The 19,042-nt window shown below is 56.3% G+C and overlaps 6 protein-coding genes across 6 annotated transcripts; 3 read left to right on the top strand and 3 right to left on the bottom strand.

Annotated features, from left to right (window-relative positions):
- The first annotated feature begins 61 nt into the window (after positions 1-61).
- KVR01_008509 (rRNA-binding ribosome biosynthesis protein RPF1) lies at positions 62-1,878 on the top strand. Its single transcript, XM_044789404.1, has 3 exons — positions 62-1,160; positions 1,241-1,340; positions 1,704-1,878. The coding sequence occupies exons 1-3, from the start codon at positions 160-162 to the stop codon at positions 1,830-1,832; spliced, it is 1,230 nt and encodes a 409-aa protein (XP_044642276.1). The 5' UTR covers positions 62-159; the 3' UTR covers positions 1,833-1,878.
- A 274-nt stretch (positions 1,879-2,152) lies between these two features.
- On the bottom strand, positions 2,153-2,665 carry KVR01_008832 (uncharacterized protein; the record flags this gene model as incomplete). The annotated part of the gene is given in 2 exon segments (XM_044786640.1): positions 2,153-2,188; positions 2,204-2,665. The coding sequence occupies 2 exon segments, from the start codon at positions 2,663-2,665 to the stop codon at positions 2,153-2,155; spliced, it is 498 nt and encodes a 165-aa protein (XP_044642599.1).
- Positions 2,666-4,169: 1,504 nt separating this feature from the next.
- Positions 4,170-5,021, top strand: KVR01_008782 (uncharacterized protein; the record flags this gene model as incomplete). The annotated part of the gene is made up of 2 exons (XM_044783081.1): positions 4,170-4,258; positions 4,334-5,021. The coding sequence occupies 2 exons, from the start codon at positions 4,170-4,172 to the stop codon at positions 5,019-5,021; spliced, it is 777 nt and encodes a 258-aa protein (XP_044642549.1).
- A 353-nt stretch (positions 5,022-5,374) lies between these two features.
- On the bottom strand, positions 5,375-7,905 carry KVR01_008669 (uncharacterized protein). Its single transcript, XM_044785408.1, has 4 exons — positions 7,059-7,905; positions 6,342-6,971; positions 5,907-6,097; positions 5,375-5,825 (listed from the first exon to the last, which is right to left on the bottom strand). The coding sequence occupies exons 1-4, from the start codon at positions 7,338-7,340 to the stop codon at positions 5,777-5,779; spliced, it is 1,152 nt and encodes a 383-aa protein (XP_044642436.1). The 5' UTR covers positions 7,341-7,905; the 3' UTR covers positions 5,375-5,776.
- A 4,143-nt stretch (positions 7,906-12,048) lies between these two features.
- KVR01_008647 (uncharacterized protein) lies at positions 12,049-14,945 on the top strand. The gene is made up of 3 exons (XM_044782456.1): positions 12,049-13,114; positions 13,166-13,304; positions 13,414-14,945. The coding sequence occupies exons 1-3, from the start codon at positions 13,075-13,077 to the stop codon at positions 14,516-14,518; spliced, it is 1,284 nt and encodes a 427-aa protein (XP_044642414.1). The 5' UTR covers positions 12,049-13,074; the 3' UTR covers positions 14,519-14,945.
- KVR01_008656 (uncharacterized protein) lies at positions 14,932-18,813 on the bottom strand. The gene is made up of 2 exons (XM_044791188.1): positions 16,693-18,813; positions 14,932-16,623 (listed from the first exon to the last, which is right to left on the bottom strand). Exons 1-2 carry the CDS (start codon positions 17,124-17,126, stop codon positions 15,669-15,671), a joined length of 1,389 nt encoding a protein of 462 aa, XP_044642423.1. The 5' UTR covers positions 17,127-18,813; the 3' UTR covers positions 14,932-15,668.
- Between the last annotated feature and the right edge of the window lie 229 nt (positions 18,814-19,042).

Raw genomic sequence — 19,042 nt, 5'->3', positions numbered from 1 at the left:
GCCCTTGGGTCCCGGGCAGGCAAAAACAATTTCTTATCTTATCAGCGACAAAGCCGCCCAGGAAATTTCTTGAAAGTCGTCGTCGTCTCTAATGGCGATCGAGACCCGTCTGCTTTATTACACTCTTGCACTACGACTATTCCCACCCCGATTGCAAAGATGGCTGGGTCAAAGCTGGCTATGAACAAAATATATCGCCAAGAGCGACATGTCAAAGACAAGCGAACATCGAGCAAGGCAAAACGCGAGGAGCGCATGCGCAGGAGGAAAGAAGAGGCAAAGGCCCCCGAATTGAAAAAGGAACGCCTCTCACGAAACCAGACAAAGACCCTCGACCAGAAGCGAAAATGGGACGACGCAGATGAGGACAGCCTCTACACAAGCGCCGATGTGGCGGCGATGAAACGGCGGAAGTTGGAGGAGGAGCAGAACGGTGTCGAGGATGAGCCTCTCGACGACGAGAAGGATGGGGAGGACGACGAGGTGGACAGCATGCTGGGATCCGACGACGATGAGGAGGCAGACGACGATGCCGCACAGGCGCGGACAGAAAAGATGCGCGCGAAACGGGCAGAGCGCCAACCGAGCGCAGCGCCGTCCACGACAAGCACAAACTTCGACATGACGCCCGCGGTGTTATCCAAGAAATTCCCGAACCTGTTCAGCGACGAGCCCCCGAGAGTCCCCAAGGTGCTCGTCACGACATCCCTCAACTCGACACTCCACAAAGAGGCAGAGATCCTGACGTCGCTGTTCCCCAACTCCGAGTACATACGGCGGTCGGCGCACCGGTACGGGCACAAGTACAGCGTCAGGGAGATCTGCAAGTTCGCGGCCAACCGGGAGTACACGGCGGTGCTGGTGCTCAACGAGGACCTCAAGAAGCCCAACCGGCTCACGATCGTGCACCTGCCCCACGGGCCGACGCTGACGTACTCGGTCAACAACTGGATCGAGGGCTCCAAGCTGCCGGGCCACGGCAAGGCCCAGGACGCCTACTACCCGGAGCTCCTGCTCAACAACTTCAAGAGCAGCCTCGGCCTGCTGGCGGCCAAGAGCTTCCAGACGCTGTTCCCGCCGCAGCCTGATATCGAGATGCGGCAGGTGGTCACATTACACAACCAGCGAGATTACATCTTTCTTCGCCGGCACAGATATATGTGAGTAGCACAGCTGCATCTGATCATGTACTGTGCATCCACCCTCGGATACCCGCTGGCTGACACGTACGGCTGTACAGATTCCGGGACAGGAAGGAGACAGAAAAGAGCGTCCAAGCAGCAGACGGCAAGGAACTGCAGGGCGTGGAAGGGATTAGGGTCGGTCTGCAAGAACTCGGCGTAAGTACATGTACACACACATATCCCTCCCCACTTCCCCTTCACCCCTCATGGCACCTGTCGATCATGTAACTCTCCACGCACCCACACGCGTACCAAGAACATGTGGACGTAACCAACCAGCACCACAATCAGCCAATCGCACGCCGAACAGTAGCCTGATTCACCCCGGGTGGACGGCACCGTGGGCATGCAAAGCATCGTGGGCTGGTCTGGGTCAACGTCATACACACAAACACACATATATACACACATACACACAACATGCAACACCCCTACCTGGATCCCGCGCGAAGTTCACACCGGGCACTATCTGTAAATCAGAAATTTTGGAAACCCGCTGACGTGTGCGCATCCCCACAGCCTCGGTGCACCCTCAAGCTGCGCAGGGTCGATAAGGGCATCGGCCGGGCGGGCAGCGAGGGCGAGGACGCGCTGTCGTGGGAGTGGAAGGCCAAGATGGAGAAGGAGCGGACGAGGTTCAACCTGTAATCCTCCGCCAGGTTGTAGAACAAAAATCGATACCCTTATCTTTTCGCTCTTTGCCTTTGTTTTTTGTTGATTTGCATACATGCATGCACGCAGGCATACCTGCATGCAAGGAAATCCGGGATGCACTATGTGTCAGTGTGTGCTTTTTTGCCCCCCACCGTTCATGTCTGAGACAACTCGACGGTTCTGTCGATCCATCTCCCTTGCTACTAACACTGACAACCCGCGTCCCTCCCTCTCCCTTGTTTCGGCTCGCGAGGCTAGTGTCAACCAACGGTTCCACTGCCGCCGCCATGCTTCTCAAAATGGGGAACAGCTTATTAGAGGAGCGCGTCAAGGTATCTGAAATCCTCCGTCTTCGGGTCTCTAACCCCTATCGGCCCAGAGAAGCCGGCATCGTAGGCGATACCGTAGCGGGTGAGGATTCCAGCCTTTGCTGCAAGCTGAGCGAGCCTTTGCTGGGGCTCAGATAGTCCCGTCCGTTCCTTAAACGCCTTCCAGAATGCAGCCCTTAGCTCGTCCGCGTTATCATACCATTTCCACCCGTCAGCGCGCATGTCGCCCAGGGCATCTTCTAGCGCGTACAGGGAGAAGCCAAAAGGTTGGATGCTCGCAGATGACCAATCGATAATGCCTGTGATTTCGCCGGTATTGGAATTGATCAGTATATTCATCTCGTTGAGGTCGGCGTGTGTGAGAACCACTGGGTAACCCCCGTCGAGGAGCGATGGCAGGGCGGCTTGCGCTTCGGCAACTGCTGGTTGGAAGCGCTCGGGGAGGGCGTCAGCCAGATATTTAAACCTGGCATAACATTCGACACTGATGGCAGACATGTTGACCAATCCTGAATCTACTGGGATGCTTTTCTGCCACGCTTGGGCAAAGAAACTTTTGCGTTAGATTAGTAGTGTTCGCACAACGAGGAAGAAGGACAACCTCGACGAACTTTGCCAAGCCGTGCACAATGTTCAACCGCTTGTCGCACGGTAGAGAGAGGCGAGCCGTGACGCAGTTCTCTCCGAGAAGCCTATCCATCTCATACACCACCAGATGCGAGGAGCCCCTTACGTCGCCAACCCGCCCAACTTCAGAACAGCTTGGTACAAGATGGCCATGAATGTCCTTGGCCAATGCTAAAATGGTTGTATCTAACAAGGCGGTCTGGTCTCGGAACTGGATGATCTTGTCGTCATTTAGCCCTGCAATCACAGTGTAACTGCTCATGCCTTGAATGTCAACGGGTCGGATCTGGCCTCCGCATCTTTGGTGGGCAATAGCGTCGCACTCGGCCCTAGACGTTGACGCCCCAGCATCCGAAAAGAAGCTGTCGATGGCGTTGTTAAGGTTATAGACGACGAAAGGCATAGCTTGCTGATGCTGTGGAGTAACACAACAAGTATAAAACAATTAAATCAATTAGATAGTTCTGGCTGAAATAAATCTGGCGCGAAGCAGACGGCCCATGGTTAGAGCAAGAAAGGATGGGAGGTAGGTAGGGGTTGCACGATGACATCTCTCACTGCTGGTGCCTGGTGCCTCAGCGTGGCACAGGCGTTTGAAACGGTCCTTGCGTGGAACATTCTTCAAGCAAAATTGTTAAGGAACACCAAACACAAAAGGCAGTTCTATCAAGTAACTCTTCTTCCACCCTGATCTACTATTGAGAAACCCACGACTACCTAGGTAGGCAGTTACTGTGTAGACCTTTTTAAGACAGTAGGTCTACAAAACCTTCTCCATTGTACTGACGCACCAAAAGTTATGTATCGTGGGCTTCAGCTTGCATGCACAGACAGTTCAGAACGATTTGTTGTTCCACTGACCATCTTAAACTAATATGTCTCTCATCATCCTTTCAAACTTTCCACATAGATAGGACTCACAATTGATATTGTTAGCCTAGGTACAGGGCCTGAGAGAATTTAATGTTAGCTAACAACCAAAGGCTATAGTGGTGATAGGCCACAGCTGAAGTTCCTGGCCTGAATATAAGGCCTAATATAAATTATTATCGGCCAACAACCAAAGGCTGTGCCAGTGACAGGCCATGGCTAAAGTTCTTGCTTGGATGGAAGTTTCTATATCTGCCAACCACCAAACATCATGGAATAGATAGCTAAGAATCACCAACGGAATGCCATTTCTGCCTTGTGCTGCCTTTGTATTTTTGTCCTCGTAGTTGTCTATAAAATCCCAGAGAGCCCTGTCCCATGCTGCTGCTCCTCTGCTATCTCTACAAGTCGTACTCAGTTGTCATTTTTCGACCTCTCCAGGATTTGCCTCTCAAGAAATATCGAATTACCACAAATTTCATCGGCAGAACCAAATCCAGCTACTATGGCTACTGTGGAAGCCCTCAACCATCTCAACATCCCGGGCCTTCACAAGCGGCCTACGCTGGATGACATGAACAAGTCTGGAGACATGTAAGTTCACATTCACGCATCCACTCAGGGTCCTCTCCAATGATGTACTAGCACTGACTGTCTGTTGTTAATAAGCTACAATACGCTTCCTGACGACACAGACCCGCCTCAGGTGGCTGATGTATTTATTACTGGGCTCAAGGGCCTCATCAAAGAGTTCGGCGTCCAGAACAAGTTTGGTTTCCATCTGATCCATGGACACGTGAAGATGGCCAAGGGTATGGTCATGATGGGCAAGCCCATGAGCTGCCTCCCCGGCCTTTGGACCCGTCCAATCCAGGCTGATAAGCTGGACCTCGGGGCTTTGCACGGTTACGTTTTCGTGCTGGGCCCCGACGGGGGTTTCCACCCCTACGATTATCGCCAGGAGGCCCCTCCTTCGATGACTGCCAATGACGATGCTTTCATTGCCGCTGTACAGAAGTACCTCGAGCTCAACGGTCTGGCAGGCATCATTGGTATCGAGCTGCTCAGCCAGGACACACTTGGCAAGTGGATGAAGGAGTTTGTCCTCTCTGACAGCGACGGCACCATCATGTTGCCTGCTGACGCGGTTAACCCTACGGAGACGTATCGGACCACGGGATGGAATGCCATAGAGGGAATCATGGACGTCAAAGGCAATGAGTCGGCTCACCAGAAGACCACTAAGGGAACCCACCAAGTCTTCGTTGATGGGAAAGGATTGCCGGACATTGGCGATGACTTTGACTCCGAGCACGTCATCATCGAAGCACTGCGTGAAGCTGGCATAGTTAACTAAGGCGTGGAGCTCTGAGTGCTTGCCAGGCCGCCAACGGCAGGCAGATTTATGCGGCTGGTGGAGGAGAGTAGTTATAGGATCCATTTCAGAACACTCATTTTAGGATAGCCAGGCTTCGGCCACACTCCATCCTTCTCTACTAGCTACAGCTTTTGCTATTGTGGCAGTCCTTTGTTACACCGAGTCACTAGGAACATATCCACTTATTAAGGCCCTTTAGGCAACCCTCTGATGGTTATAAACAACCGACTACATTTGACACTACTTCTCACCTATCGTATTTTAACCATTGTGATAGATGTGGCTTTTTGTTCTCTTTTCTTCTTTTTCTACACGCTGGGTCTTGAGCGGTTACCACCGTATGAAGGCGCCATGTATGTCCTAAGATGTATGCGGAGTAGAAGCGAAACCATTTAGGGTGTGGTAAAACATTTGAATATTTAGATTACGGGGATGCGAATCCGTGCAAGCTGAGCGGACAAGACTGTCTCATAGAGATTGACTCATCTACTGGCCAGGGGGACATGGACATTCGGCAACTCCCGTCTGCCGCTGCTGATCTTTTTCTTGAACATTTTTCTTCTCTGTGAAGTTGTTCTATTGGTATGGGTGGACGGGTCAAGTCCCTCGCCACCCAGTTGGATACTATGCATGTAGAATCTTTATGGTATATATTATATATGAAATGGAATTTGTATGCCAAGCTTGAAAATCAAAAGAAGCATAACAACGCCAGCTGGAACAATGACAAGAGCTTATTTGCCCTGCTGCTTTTGCTTTTCTTTCAGCATTACCCACGAATATCTATTTACGTAGTCAGCATCGAAGTCAAAACGAATTGGAACACGGTCTGATAGTGTGAGGGTAGAGGAGAGAGAAACTTACGCCATGATACCCCCGATGGCAATCATGACGCCCAGCACGGACTTGTCGCCGATAGCGCGGCCGGACGTGGCCCAGCCAAGGGCGACAATAGAACATGTCTTGACGTGGCCGACGACGGTGCTGGACACCGGCCCCGTCTGGGCGATGATGAAGAATTGAGAGATGTTGATAAGAGAGGCAAAGCCGCCGGACTGCAGGGCACGCGCATGTCAGCCGAGTCATACACGTACAGGGAATGGGGTCGCTGTGGGTGGATTGCTATTCTCGGACTCTTGCCTCCCTTGCGGCTGCGCGAGATAAGAGCAATGCCGATCAAACCCAAAACCATGCAAAGATAGAGTTTGATTGATCCGCAAAGTGCGAACAGCGAAGAGCTGAGCTGCGCACGGGGAGGTAGGGGCGGAGGGACCCGGGGGTGGGCTTTCGGAGACTTACCATCAGGATCATCACCCAGCGGCTGACGCTCACGGTGCTCCACACGGGGAAGGTGTCCACGAAGGGGATCACGTAGAGCAGCATAAAGGCCGAGACAGGGGCCTGGTTGAACAGAAGCTGCATGGAGCTCATCTGGAGCTTGCGGTGGTAGGACGCGATCCAGACAGTGTACAGGGAGCTGGCGAAGATGCCGGCGAAGGCGAAGATCACGCCTAGGCCGCTGGTGGTCTTGATGTTGGCATCGGCGGCGGGCAGGCTGTCGTAATAGCTCACGATACCGACTCCGGCGCAGGCGGGGACGAGGGCGATAATGGCGTTGGTGGGGAGGGTCTGGTGGTACAGGACGTAGTTCATGAGGGCGACACAGGGCGTCAGCAGGATCCGGGCGACCTGGTAGAAGGTAACGGTGGAGAATGCGAGGGACAGGTTCGGCAGGATGACGTTGAGGGCCATGGAGACGGAGAGCGGCAGGATATCGCGGATGGATGCGCGGCGAGGGGTGAAGAAGGCGAAGCGAGGCCGCGAGAGGACGTATAGGGTGAGCCATGTGATGGTGAAGTGGAATGCGGCGAATGTGAGCTGTGCCAGCTTGAGCGACGGGTCGGAGAAGATTGCCTTGTTGACGAAGACCTTTGGTGGTTGGAGTGATTGTCAGACCGTGCTCTACTGTTCACAAGGAATACTGGAGGACCAATGCGATGCCCAGGAAATACTTACGATGCCAATGGTGGCCAGGGTGTTGACGACCATCCATACTATTGATGACGCCATGCTGCCCTTGGGCGGCTCTGGCTTCTCCTCCACCTGCGGAAGGAGCTCCTCATCCTCGCGGTCATGGTCGCTGTCGTGGTAGGCGGATGTTGGTGATTTGAGGGCGGTCAAGCTCTCGTCATCTCGGAGCGGGGCCATCTTCTCGTTGTGGTCGTCGACGCCGCCCGTCTCGGTGTGGGACGAGGCGATTGAGCCCTCCCTGTCGGACCGACCAGATTCTGAAGTCATGGTGCGCAATCCTTGTGCTTCTGGGTATGGGCACCTGCAAGTTTGCGAGATGCTGTCGTCAGGTTGATAAAGTGGGAGTGGAAGAAAAGTCGGGTTGACGGCCAGCTCAGCTGAAACGACAGAAGGAGTGGTGCAGGTCGATGATACGTCCTAGGCTCGTCGGGAGCATGAACACAAAAAGGGAGCGTCTAAGGTAGGGAATGGTGGAAAGGACCGTTGGGGCGCAAGATCAAGAAATAGAACCAAGCAGATTTCATATGAAAAAAAAAGTAAAGCAGAAGGCACTAGGTAGAGTTCGAGGCGGAGGTGTCGGCCTGTGACGACGGCTTTGTACAATTTGGCTGGGCATCGAAAAGCGCGGTCACCGTCAGCAGCAAGCCCGAGTTAAGAAGGCTGACGGGCTTTCTACGGCTGATGAGGAGGAGACAGCGACAAAGGAACGTGCTTCAGGAAGGGGTCCTCCATGTCCCTGTGCCTGCAGGGGTTCGTGAAGGGCAGGGGCCAGGCTAAGGAACGAGAGCCTCGGCAGGGATACCCGACATAACTGACTTTTGGCCCGTGGCTGCCCAGCGGAATGGACAGATGGGCCCACACGCCCACGGGGAGACGGGCAGACAGGAAGGTGCAACCTGCCAGGCTGCCAGGCTGCACCGCAGTCTTGGACCTGCACCAATGTGTACCACAGTACTCCGTATACGTGCATGTATCGGTACGAACCGCGGCCAGCAACCCATTTTGCCATCTTGGAACCAAGACACCATTCCTCTTCCATCTTGCCGCACCACCCACCCACTCTGCCACTGTGTACGTCAACCCCGGCCAGAGACATGGTCAGCTGCCGATCTCGCCAACCAGAGACACTGGCACACCTTGGATCCTGTCGATATTGCTGTCAACCTGTCAGATCTCGGCTGCCGCTTCGCTCCTCGCCTGCTCGGGCCTCGCTCTGCCGGCTTCGATCCGGCCGGCGTTGCCAATTTGCAAGCCAGCAGTAGTGTGCGTTTTGTGCGCCAGTCCAGTCTGTTCCCTTGATCCTCCTCTGATCGTCTACCAGAACCCATGGCGCACTGACTGGCTGACTGGGCGCTATCCACAGTAGTTGAGCACCGACGGACGTCGACCAGGCAGGATCCTTGTGCCGACCAGCCTGCCAGCCCGATCACTCCCCCCGGTGCGTGCCATCATGGTCGTTACATCGTCGCTGCTAAATGCAGCAAGCGCGGCTCCTCGTTAGGGCTGGACCTCCCACTCAAGCCACTTCCCGTCCGAACATCGAAACCCTCCTTCGCATCTTGGCTGTCAATTAGAGAGCATTCCGCGCCAGCAAGCCACCAGAGACGTCATTTGATGGGCCCATCCCCCACTGGTGGCTGAGGCAATCACACGTACCGCACGCAAAGTGGTACGGCTATCCCACGGGTCTTCAACGGGTCTTCACCGGGTCACATCTCATCACACAAAAGTGTCTGGCCACACGGCGGACTCTCGAGCACGCGGTCGCTTGTGCTGAACTCTTGACGCTGCACCGCCCTGATAATATGCCAGCTTGAAACCCCCTTTCAACGCAGCGTCACAGAGCCTGGCATTATCCCACCGACTGTCGCGCATCGCCGAGCGTCGCCAAAACTTACTCGCGCCTAACGAGACACAGAACAGACCGACAAAGAGGGAGGAAACGGCCCGCCCAGAGCTTCGGTACGCCGCAGCCCAGCTCTCAACGCCCAGGCCTGCGCCCAGGCCTGCGCCCAAGCCTAAACCCTCCAGGGGAAGGCATCGCAGTATCCGCAAAGCATAGTCCATAAGCGAAAGGTAAACCACTTTTAGTGATTCGCAGACTATACCACGGCTAGAAAAGGGGCTTAGTAGCGTTGCCACCCCAGAGCATAACAAAAGCTGGCAGGCTGGTTGTCAACGGCGTCGTTTTTAGCGCATCAAGGCGTCACCATGCACAGACACCCCTAACTCCAGATATATCTCTTCAACTAGGCAATTTGACAGGCGCAGGCACCGAAAGGGGCTCCAGCGCGAGAGACATCGCTTGCGTACCGGATCAAAATAGTCCCAACGGTTCACAGCACGGGACGACGGGGACATTCGGGTGCAGAAGAAGCTATTTCGAACCCACAAGGGCAACAAGCTCGGCGACTCTGACATGCCAAGCGAAGCCTGTCTCCTATACTTTTTGTTTGCCTCTCACGACACCCCCACCCATGCCCAAAGATGAGACGAAGGTTGAGCAATTTCAATTGAACCGAACCTGGCCTCACGCGTCGACGATCACCAATGCCGTCCGGAAGCTGCGGGAGGCTTCATGTTTGCTGGCCGTCCGGCATCAATCGATCTATTAAGATTGCTGTCTCGGTATTAAAGGACTCGGAGCAACTGAGAGTCAGACACTGCGTTAATTGAAAGCTAACAACTCAATGCATCGATCTCAGCTGAGTTAAGCTTGTCGCCCTGAGCTTCCCACGTGCCAAGTGAGAGGCGAGAACATGCGCTAAAAGAGACCTTGTCCAATGCTAATAAAGCGGGTGCCCGGACATGTGGGCGGTGCCGTCTGGAGAAGGCAAACTCCAGCTTGTGACTGTTGCTATTTCGGTCAAGACACCTTCTGTCTAGAGCCCATGAGTCGAGCGAATAGGCTTCGACAGTTGCAGATTTGCCGAAAGCATATGGTTGAGTAATCTCTACTCTCCTCGAGTGTCGTGCGAGATGCATGTGTGTGTTTCGTTGCGCAGTGCAGTGCCATGTTTTCGAGTTTCGCACGCACGGCTTTGGTACCCTAACAGCCCTACATGGCGGGCGACCGGTGGAGCTGTCAGGAGGTGGAACAAGAGGCACTGTTCGTGCTGCCCCAGGATCTGTGCATCACGCCGGTGACAGGCGACACAAAGAGAACGCAACAGAAACAAACTCGACGGCCTGTCTTGGCGAAGGTCGAACCAACCAGTGCTTAAACTTCGCCACCAGAAATGGGAACCGAGTGATGGGTCCTGCGTGTTGGTTGGCAAGCCTGCAAGCCTATCGCGATCGCGGCTCTGCACAATAACGATGATGATGCTGATAATGCTGTCCCACGAAAGGGTCCAGGGCCACCATGCGTCTCCCGCGCGCGCTGCTGTAGGGCCGGCCAGGAGGCTCTTTGAAACAAAAAAGGGGAGCACTCCAGATCTCAAACGCGCATTCCCTGCCCCACATCGCAACCAACCCTCCCCAGAGGATACTGCGATGGTCCCTGCACATGCGTGGGGTGCAGTTGACGAATGCAAGCCCACTTCTTTTTGGTCTATCTGTGGCCCAGGAACTGGAACTGGCCTTGACCGGAGCGTTGGGGGGTTGCTCCCCAGGGCCCGTATCAGCTAGGTGCTTGCGATCTCCAGATCTGTTTACCCAAGGGTGCGGCTAGGCGGGGTGTCCCGTTGCAATGCCGCACAGCTTGTGCACGGAGCCAAGAGCCTGCGGAGGCACATATGTCGGCGTCGCACCGTGTTATGATCGGCAGCACGCACAGGGGCCCAAGACCAAGACAAAGATACAGACACACACGCAGCCACAAACATAGACATGGTCGATAAGGGACTGCACAGACTGGCGCTCGAAGGGGCAAGACGCAATGCCGTGAGACGGGAGCTGGGATGTAGGTACCCGACGGCTGACTCTGGCAGGCAGGAGGCGTCAGGGTGTGTGGGGAGTCGTTTGATCGAACCAGGCAGATAGGACGCCAAGCGCATCCGCCGCCAAGAGGGCAGCATTCTTTTTGGCCTGTGATAACTTTGATAGCGGGAATGTCCAGGGTCGTGGTTGACTACACGGTAGTACAGCGCGGTCCAGTACGCAGGCCTCGAGGCGGCCTCGTTGCGGCCACTGACGAACAGGGTCCACCGTGCTACCGAGCCTACGCTCAACAGCACGGACTTGTTATCAGCAAGAGACACTGGTTGACGGGGCACACGAGGGAGCACGCATCGTGCCAGCCCGGAAGCCACCATGCGGGCGTGCTCGGGTCTACAGCTACCGATTCGTCCACTGCGGGCCCCTTCGAGCCTGGCACTCGCATATATGAGAAGACGCAATAACGTTAGGACCCGGCGCCGCTCCGCGCCGCGGCACACGGTGCACGGAGAAGGACCCTTTTCTTTGCGCATTAAGATTTGCGGCTGCAGGAGGTGGCTCACGCCGAGGCTGGATGCTGCAGCTAGAAGACCCCCTACAAGGCCAGAAGAGGCAAATGCTGACCACCTGGGCACCAGGCCCGCGCCCGAAGGGATTCCTGATAATTAGTTGACGGCGCTAGCGAGGGCGAGCCGGGGACGATACGATGCAGCTAGCTCGGCGCGGTAAAGCGACAGTTCGTGATGTGGGCACGCATATGCTATTGTCAGCGCACCATCGGCACGGAATGGCTGGATGGGTGCCTGGTGGTGCCATGGCACGGTCGTTTGCTCTATTGTTCCTGGGCCGTCTCTTCCCTAGCAGGTCTGTCCTGCCATTCAGCCAGTTCGCCGGCCCGCCGGTCTGCAGTCCTGTCCGTCCATCGACACCGACCGACCAGGCCCCCAAGATAGCGCTGCCCGATAGGCCTGAGCTACGACATGCCCGTGTCACAGCTGTAGTGCGACCCCGTAAAATCTACCGTTCCTGGCGATTAATCATGTGTGCACATGAGTGTGCGCTGGAGGGATAGGAAAAGTCAATCTTGCTCGCTTTGCTTCCAGGCCCCCGGCTGAGCCGCTTGTCGTCCTGGCCTCGCAATGCGCAGGCCTCAACAATATCCCCTGACTAAAACGCGCGCGTCGAGAATAGCTCGTCTCCCAAGTCTCTCCAGGGGTCCCCGCCTGGGGTGTCCGGGTGTGCTTGTGGTGGTGCGTCTGGCATCCATCCCATTCCGCACCGCAACTCGTGGGCGACTGCGCACTGGAGGCTCCCTTGTACCGGTACCTTGCAGCAACGGGGGTCCCACAAATGCCAGGGCCGCGTGGTCGTTTGGCTCAATTCGAGCCTTTAAAAAAAGGAAAGTTAAAACCTACTTGCCCCCCTAAGTCGATGCGGCCGTATAATTGAGAGACATGGCCATGCCAGATCAGACTTTCTCTTGATCCAGTCCCCTTCATATAGCATATTTTATAACACAGAGACAAATCCTGCAGCCTCGTCCCGTCTGATTAGCCTGGCCCTCTCCCTGAACTCGGCTGTAGGCGATCTCACCCTTAGTTACTTTTCGGGACTAAACGAGTCTCCTGCCAGTTAGTTAGGCCTGCTAGGTTCCGGATCCCTTGATTGACAAGGCGACATTCCTTTGCCGAGCCATTCTTCCAAGACAGCCAACCTCTTTTCTCACCTCATATCCAGTCTCACTCTTTTTACATACACGGTATTAGACGACTTATCTCAAGTCAGGGGTTTCTCAAGCGCGAGTCACGACCCTTATTTGGACATTCACCGGCGCAAATCTGTTCGCCTGATAGCCGTTGCTCTCAACCCGTTGTCCCCACAATTCTTCGACTCAGTGGCTAGTACTTCACCGGCGAGCCTGCCTGCAGTTGAGGGTGATCCAGGTGACCGACCCCACGATCACTCAACAAGTAGCGGCAGCAGCGACAGCAGCAACAGCAGCACACACACACAGCAGCGCTTGCGCCTTTTTCCTTCTTCTTCTTTCTCTCACGGTTTCTTTCTATCCTCTCATTTGGAAATCTGGGAATAGAAGTCGCTCAAGGCGAAAGAGACGAGAAAGATGGCCCCTCTCACGAACGGTAGCAATGGCGCCTCAAATGGTACGTGATTCGTGACGCCCATCCTGAACTGGGACTGACCGCATTGTACAGGCAGCACAAATGGCTCCCGCCAGAACTTCTTTGAGGACTTTGGCGTTTGGAAGGAGGCCCCAGTATTGACGGGGACCACGAAATTCGAGCCTCTGCCAGATGTCAAGAACATCATGATCACCGGTGGCGCCGGCTTCATGTAAGTCGACCCCGCCATTCCTTCACCCCCCCCGAGGCCGGCCTGCTTGCCTCGGTGGCCACGAAACACGAGCGTAGACCCCTCCCCCCGCTGACACGGAAGTTCTCAGTGCATGCTGGCTTGTGCGGCACCTGACGTTGACGTATCCCCACGCGTACAACATCGTGTCTTTTGACAAGCTGGACTACTGCTCGTCGCTCAACAACACGCGCATGCTCAACGACAAGCGGAATTTCACCTTCTACCAGGGCGACATCACCAACCCCACCGAGGTGGTGGACTGCCTGGAGCGGTACAACATCGACACCATCTTCCACTTCGCCGCGCAGTCGCACGTGGACCTGAGCTTCGGCAACTCGTACGGCTTCACCCACACCAACGTGTACGGGACCCACGTGCTTCTGGAGAGCGCCAAGAAGGTCGGCATCCGGCGCTTCATCCACATCTCGACGGACGAGGTGTACGGCGAGGTCAAGGACGACGACGACGACCTGCTCGAGTCGAGCATCCTGGCCCCGACCAACCCCTACGCGGCGTCCAAGGCCGCCGCCGAGATGCTGGTGCACTCGTACCAGAAGAGCTTCAAGCTGCCCGTCATCATCGTGCGCAGCAACAACGTCTACGGCCCGCACCAGTACCCGGAGAAGATCATCCCCAAGTTCACGTGCCTCCTGAACCGCGGGCAGCCCGTCGTCCTGCACGGCGACGGCACCCCGACGCGCCGGTACCTGTTCGCGGGCGACGCGGCCGACGCCTTCGACACCATCCTGCACAAGGGCCAGCTGGGCCAGATCTACAACGTCGGGAGCTACGACGAGGTGGCCAACCGCGACCTGTGCGTGAGGCTGCTCGAGCAGTTCGGCATCCCGGCCGCGGCGCCCGAGGACGTGCAGCGGTGGGTCAAGTACACGCACGACAGGCCCTTCAACGACCACCGCTACGCCGTCGACGGCACCAAGCTGCGCCAGCTGGGCTGGGACCAGAAGACGTCGTTCGCCGAGGGCCTGCGCGTGACCGTCGACTGGTACCGCCGCTTCGGCGAGCACTGGTGGGGCGACATCTCCAAGGTGCTGTCGCCGTTCCCCGTCGTCAAGAACAAGGAGGTGCTCAGCGACAGGGAGGAGGTCACGGACATGCCGATGCCCAAGCAGAAGGTCGTCGGCGCCGGCAGCAACGGGGCGCCGGCGGCCAAGGAGAACTTCCAGGTGTCGTAGGCCTGCAAGCAACAGCATGGAAAGAGAGGGAGGGAGGGAGGGAGGGGGCATGAGCGTGAGAAGCTGTTTGTTTTATCTATATTGCAAAAAGGAAACCTAACCGATGTATTCTTGTTGGGTTTTCCGGGCTCCGGGCGTTTTTTTTATATTATTTTAAATGGCGTTCTTGAGATGAGGGTACTTACTTGAAAGACCAACCGCCAGGATAGGACTGGATACATTTTTATTCTCTTCGTATGATGAATTAAGAGGGATGAGATTCCTTGACACCCATCTTTCTAACGCGCAACCCCCACCCCTCTTGGTTTTGCATGTGGGCATGCGGTGCCTATACACACACACACAGACATATATATATAGATACAGCACACGCCCTTTGCAACGACCTTGAGTGAGATCGAGTAGAATTTATGGTTGTATCTTTGGATCTTCTTGCTTTCGCCAGTATGCATGTGAGAGTCAGGCACGCCGTCGGATGGAGCAGTCGTGACTTTGTGTGGTGTTTGCCTTGTATGATCCAACTTCAGCTCATCTTGAAGTGCTGCTGGAGGTTGGCAACTCAACGCCCCCAAGTAGCCACAACCTCTTGGGTGTCTGTCTGACCTTCCGCCACACACTGAGGGTGGCTACCTATGCAGTTGCACGTTGCTATCAGAATCACGAAATGAGGAGGGATAGTCGTCTCCACGAACGTAAAAGGCCCAGGGCCCCTATCTAAGTAATTTCTCTCTCTTTGACAAACAATCTATTCAAGCCCGCTATGATATTTCATCATCACCACTGCCTCGCCTCCCAGACATCCTCCCCCCACCCCCAAACGAAAAAAGAAAATCAGGACGTGAGTCTCCCCGCTCTCGAATGCATGGCCGTATAGACAACTTTTTAAAACTATCTGGGGATCAAACACCACCAACAAGGACAGGGGCAGACGCTACGTATCAGGACTTGACGGTCTAGAGGAAACTCTAATCCCCCGGATTCTCCACCACTCAAAACCATCGTGCAGCATCACCGAGACACAGAAAATGTGTGTGGTATCAAGGATGGGGTATCTCCACGGTCGGTAGAACGCACACAAGCACAAGCACAAGCAGGACGGCACAACGGACAGACAGACAGTCGGACAGACAGACACGTTGATCCTGCTCGACTAACCGGACGGCTGAGGCCGGGCAGCCCCCTCCGCCCCCTCCGCCCCGGGCACGAGCGGCTTCCGGGCGACGGTGACGCGCAGCCTGATCTGGAAGCCCTTGTTGCGCAGCGGGTCGGTGGCCATGGCGATCATCTGGCGGCCGACGGACTCGCAGGCGGCGCGGACGTCGGCGGGGTCCCAGCCGCGGTACTTTGTCAGCAGCCTGAGGGCGTAACTCTCGAATCCCGCGCGCAGGGTGACGAGCCACAGCTTGCCGAGGGGCGAGTTGGACGGGTCGAGCGGGACGACGTGCTCGTGGACCTCGCAGCCGGCGAAGCCGCTGTCCTCGAGCAGGTCCGGCTCCATGTGGTCGACGCCGCGGTGCTTGCCGTGGAGCTCCTCGGCCTCCTCTATGCCCCGGGCGGCCTCGTGCATGAGCGAGTGCGGCGGGAAGCGGTCGTAGAAGCTCTTCTCGCCCTCGTGGTCGTGGAACTCGAGGACCTCGACCCACCCGCCCGGCTTGAGGCACCGCAGCGTCTCGCCGTAGACGCGGCGCCAGTCGCGGAAGGCCCCCGACATGTGGCGGTAGTGCACCATGTCGAAGGTGTTGTCGCCCCAGGGCCAGGGCTGCTGTTCCTCGCCGTCCATGACCTCGAAGTGGCAGTTCAGGGGCACGGCGCGCTCAAAGGTCGGCGACAGGTCGATCCCCGTCACGTCGCAGCCGGGCCACCGCTCCGCCATGGCCATGGACCACTCGCCCGTGCCCGTGCCGACGTCCAGCACCGCCGTGGGGTCCTCGAGCGGGACCGTCGTCAGCTCCAGGTTGAAGATGCTGAGGTAGATCTGGTGCAGGATCCGCAGCCGGTCCTGCTCGTCCTCGTCGTTGGGCATGAAGTAGTCGCGGCAGTACCTCCGCCCATGCTCCCAGTGCATGTCTGTCTCGTCGTCTGGGTCGTAGGTCGACGTGCCCCATCTATCGCCGTCGGTCGGTCAGTCAGTCGGTCAGTCACACAAGGCACCTCGTCATGAGGACTTGGCTTACAGGTTCGGCCTCTTCTCGTGCGCAGTGCTGGCCCCCTCGTCTGTCCTCCCGTCCTCCTCCTCCCGCTGCTGCTGCTGCTGCTTCTGCGGCTCACTCCTTCCCAGCCCCAACGGATCGGGCCCTGACAACACGGGCTGGCCGGCATTGGCCCGGTCGACCATGTCCATGGCTGCCTGTCTCTCAGCGGCGACAGACTCGTCCGCGGCGTCTCTAACAGTTCCAGCCTGCGTGCTGTGCGAATAATCACCCGCCGGGACGGGCTGCTGCTGCTGCCCACCGCCGTGGACCGTGTTCACATCATGATCATCACCACCTCGACTCGGTGCGGATACGGGCGTCTCGCCCACGGGGCTCCGCCCACCAGCAGCCGGGGTAGATGCTGCTCCTGCTGGGCCCCAAGCCGCGGTGGGCTGCTTTCTATCCCTGGCCCCCATCTGGTTGAGGGAATGGCTGGCGTGGCCAGACACGCACGGGGTGTCGTCTTTGTGGTTCCTGGAAGGTTGGAATTCTATTCACCCGGCTGCCCGTTCCCAGCCCATTGCGTGGGGAGGTGGGAACCCTCGTCTCTTTCGATATCCCTTGTCCCTGCAGATTTCTTCCGCTGCCAGGGCCCCGGTTTGACGTGATCAAGTAAGTACGTCTGGCTTTAGTCAACAAGATATCGATGTGATATAGTGTCGTATATTTCTCCCCCGATACTCGGGATGTTTGAGGGAGGGGCGGTTGAAGGCCAGGGACGGCGGATATAGATGCCCGCCTGATGCAGCTGCTGCTTGTTATTGTTGTTGTTGACTGAACTGCCGAGGAGCTCGATCGGGTTCACTCGAGCGCTATGAACATTTGAAGCCGAGAGAGCTCTAGCTCGTGTGGGGTGAAGCTGCTTGGCTGGGCGCTGAGGGGTCGCCCGCTTTGTTCGGCCGGTGTCAAAAACCCACCGACGTTCGTTCAAAATGGTCGTTGATTATTTTGAGGACAGGCGAGGAAACTCGGTTGAGGAGGTCCTGGAACCCTTTCTTCCCTCTCGAAAACAAAAATGCGGAGGGGGAAAATACTAGATTAGGTAACTAGTATGCCTCATAGAAGAAGCAAAACGAAGAAGAAAAAGCAACCAAACTCGTGGGCATTTATTATTTGACGGCTGGAAAAAGGAGAACTCTCCCCCATCCCCCAAGGCGATCGGTGACCATACCGCGTTCCAACGGCGCAGGGTGGACAGCAGAAGCAAAATGCTCCCATGCCACCGCTGCCCTATGCGAAGAGCCAAGCACGGCTCTTGGTGCATATTGCTCCCGGGGTGGGAAAAAAACCTGCAGTGCTACGGAATCCTGGCCCAATGTTGCGCCTGGAGAATGCTTGTCGGAATCCCTCATGATACCGTCATCTGGGGTGGATAATAACCACCACGGCTGTCGTGGGCACGATCCAGGAGGGCTAGGATATAACGGTAGAGATGACTTCATCCCGTCTGTCCAAGATTCTATAGCAGCCTACATCCCTCCCACACAGTCTAGTCTAACCTTTTGGGTTTGGATCTGTTCGAAATCGCCTGATGAACCACCATGCCGGCCACGATGGCCGCCCGTTGTGTCCCCCCCCCCCGGCTCTAAAAGGATTCACCACCAGCCCTGTCCACAACGTGGCCACGGCTCTAGCCGGCGACCAGTCCAGTCCACCTACTTGAGTATATTGTAACCTATAACCTACCACAGGTGCTCTCATATAGCCAGCCGCCCCCAACAACAGCAGCCCGGAAGATACAACCCAGTGGAGGGCGCCGAACAGCGCCCAGCAGCCATACAGTACACACAGACCGACATCGACCGACCGAGTGAGTGGCTTACACCGATCTCGTCCCTACTTTCTCCCCGATCGCCCGCCCACCGGCTCAATCAGCCCCCGTACCCAGGAAAAAACCTGTCCTCTCACACACGGCCCTTCCCAGATGGATGGATGGATGGATGGATGGATGTCCCAGTCCTGGCCCGGCCGTAAGGGTAAGGGGGACCCACATATAGTGCTGACCACCGATTCTCGTCGATTTATAAATAACACAGCACGATGGGACCCAGGCCCACGTGTCCGGGAAGCCAACCCACCAGACTGCCGCTGCAGGATTTTTTGCTCTAGACGATTTTGTGTCTCACCTGCATTGCAGCCAGCCTTGTTTTTTCTTCTTTTCTTTTTGTTAACAAGCGAGGAGGGTGGGGGAGGGGGGGTCGCACAGGAAAGGAGTGCGGTGGGTAGGGTAGTCTGCCTGCATCCCCGTCATCACGCATGCATGCAGGAGAGCGGCACGGTAACTAACTTAGGCAAATACCTACCTACCTAGTCGAGGGGCAGGTGTGCAGGA

The sequence above is a fragment of the Diaporthe batatas genome, assembly GCF_019321695.1.
Source record: "Diaporthe batatas strain CRI 302-4 chromosome Unknown Contig00010, whole genome shotgun sequence".
In the NCBI taxonomy this organism is placed as follows: Eukaryota; Fungi; Ascomycota; class Sordariomycetes; order Diaporthales; family Diaporthaceae; genus Diaporthe; species Diaporthe batatas.
This window is presented reverse-complemented; position numbering and strand designations above follow the sequence as displayed.

What these genes read in the sequence shown, in the direction of transcription:
- KVR01_008669 (XM_044785408.1), bottom strand. Translation starts at nt 7,340, where the DNA reads ATGACTTCAGAATCTGGTCGGTCCGACAGGGAGGGCTCAATCGCCTCG. An exon ending in CCCTGGCCACCATTGGCATC is followed by an intron (nt 6,972 to 7,058) that starts GTAAGTATTTCC and finishes CAACCACCAAAG; the next exon opens with GTCTTCGTCAACAAGGCAAT. An exon ending in GCTGGGTGATGATCCTGATG is followed by an intron (nt 6,098 to 6,341) that starts GTAAGTCTCCGA and finishes CGTGCCCTGCAG; the next exon opens with TCCGGCGGCTTTGCCTCTCT.
- KVR01_008647 (XM_044782456.1), top strand. Translation starts at nt 13,075, where the DNA reads ATGGCCCCTCTCACGAACGGTAGCAATGGCGCCTCAAATG. An exon ending in TAGCAATGGCGCCTCAAATG is followed by an intron (nt 13,115 to 13,165) that starts GTACGTGATTCG and finishes CGCATTGTACAG; the next exon opens with GCAGCACAAATGGCTCCCGC. An exon ending in ACCGGTGGCGCCGGCTTCAT is followed by an intron (nt 13,305 to 13,413) that starts GTAAGTCGACCC and finishes GGAAGTTCTCAG; the next exon opens with TGCATGCTGGCTTGTGCGGC.
- KVR01_008509 (XM_044789404.1), top strand. Translation starts at nt 160, where the DNA reads ATGGCTGGGTCAAAGCTGGCTATGAACAAAATATATCGCCAAGAGCGA. An exon ending in CTTCGCCGGCACAGATATAT is followed by an intron (nt 1,161 to 1,240) that starts GTGAGTAGCACA and finishes ACGGCTGTACAG; the next exon opens with ATTCCGGGACAGGAAGGAGA. An exon ending in TCGGTCTGCAAGAACTCGGC is followed by an intron (nt 1,341 to 1,703) that starts GTAAGTACATGT and finishes GCATCCCCACAG; the next exon opens with CCTCGGTGCACCCTCAAGCT.
- KVR01_008656 (XM_044791188.1), bottom strand. Translation starts at nt 17,126, where the DNA reads ATGGGGGCCAGGGATAGAAAGCAGCCCACCGCGGCTTGGGGCCCAGCA. An exon ending in CACGAGAAGAGGCCGAACCT is followed by an intron (nt 16,624 to 16,692) that starts GTAAGCCAAGTC and finishes CGACGGCGATAG; the next exon opens with ATGGGGCACGTCGACCTACG.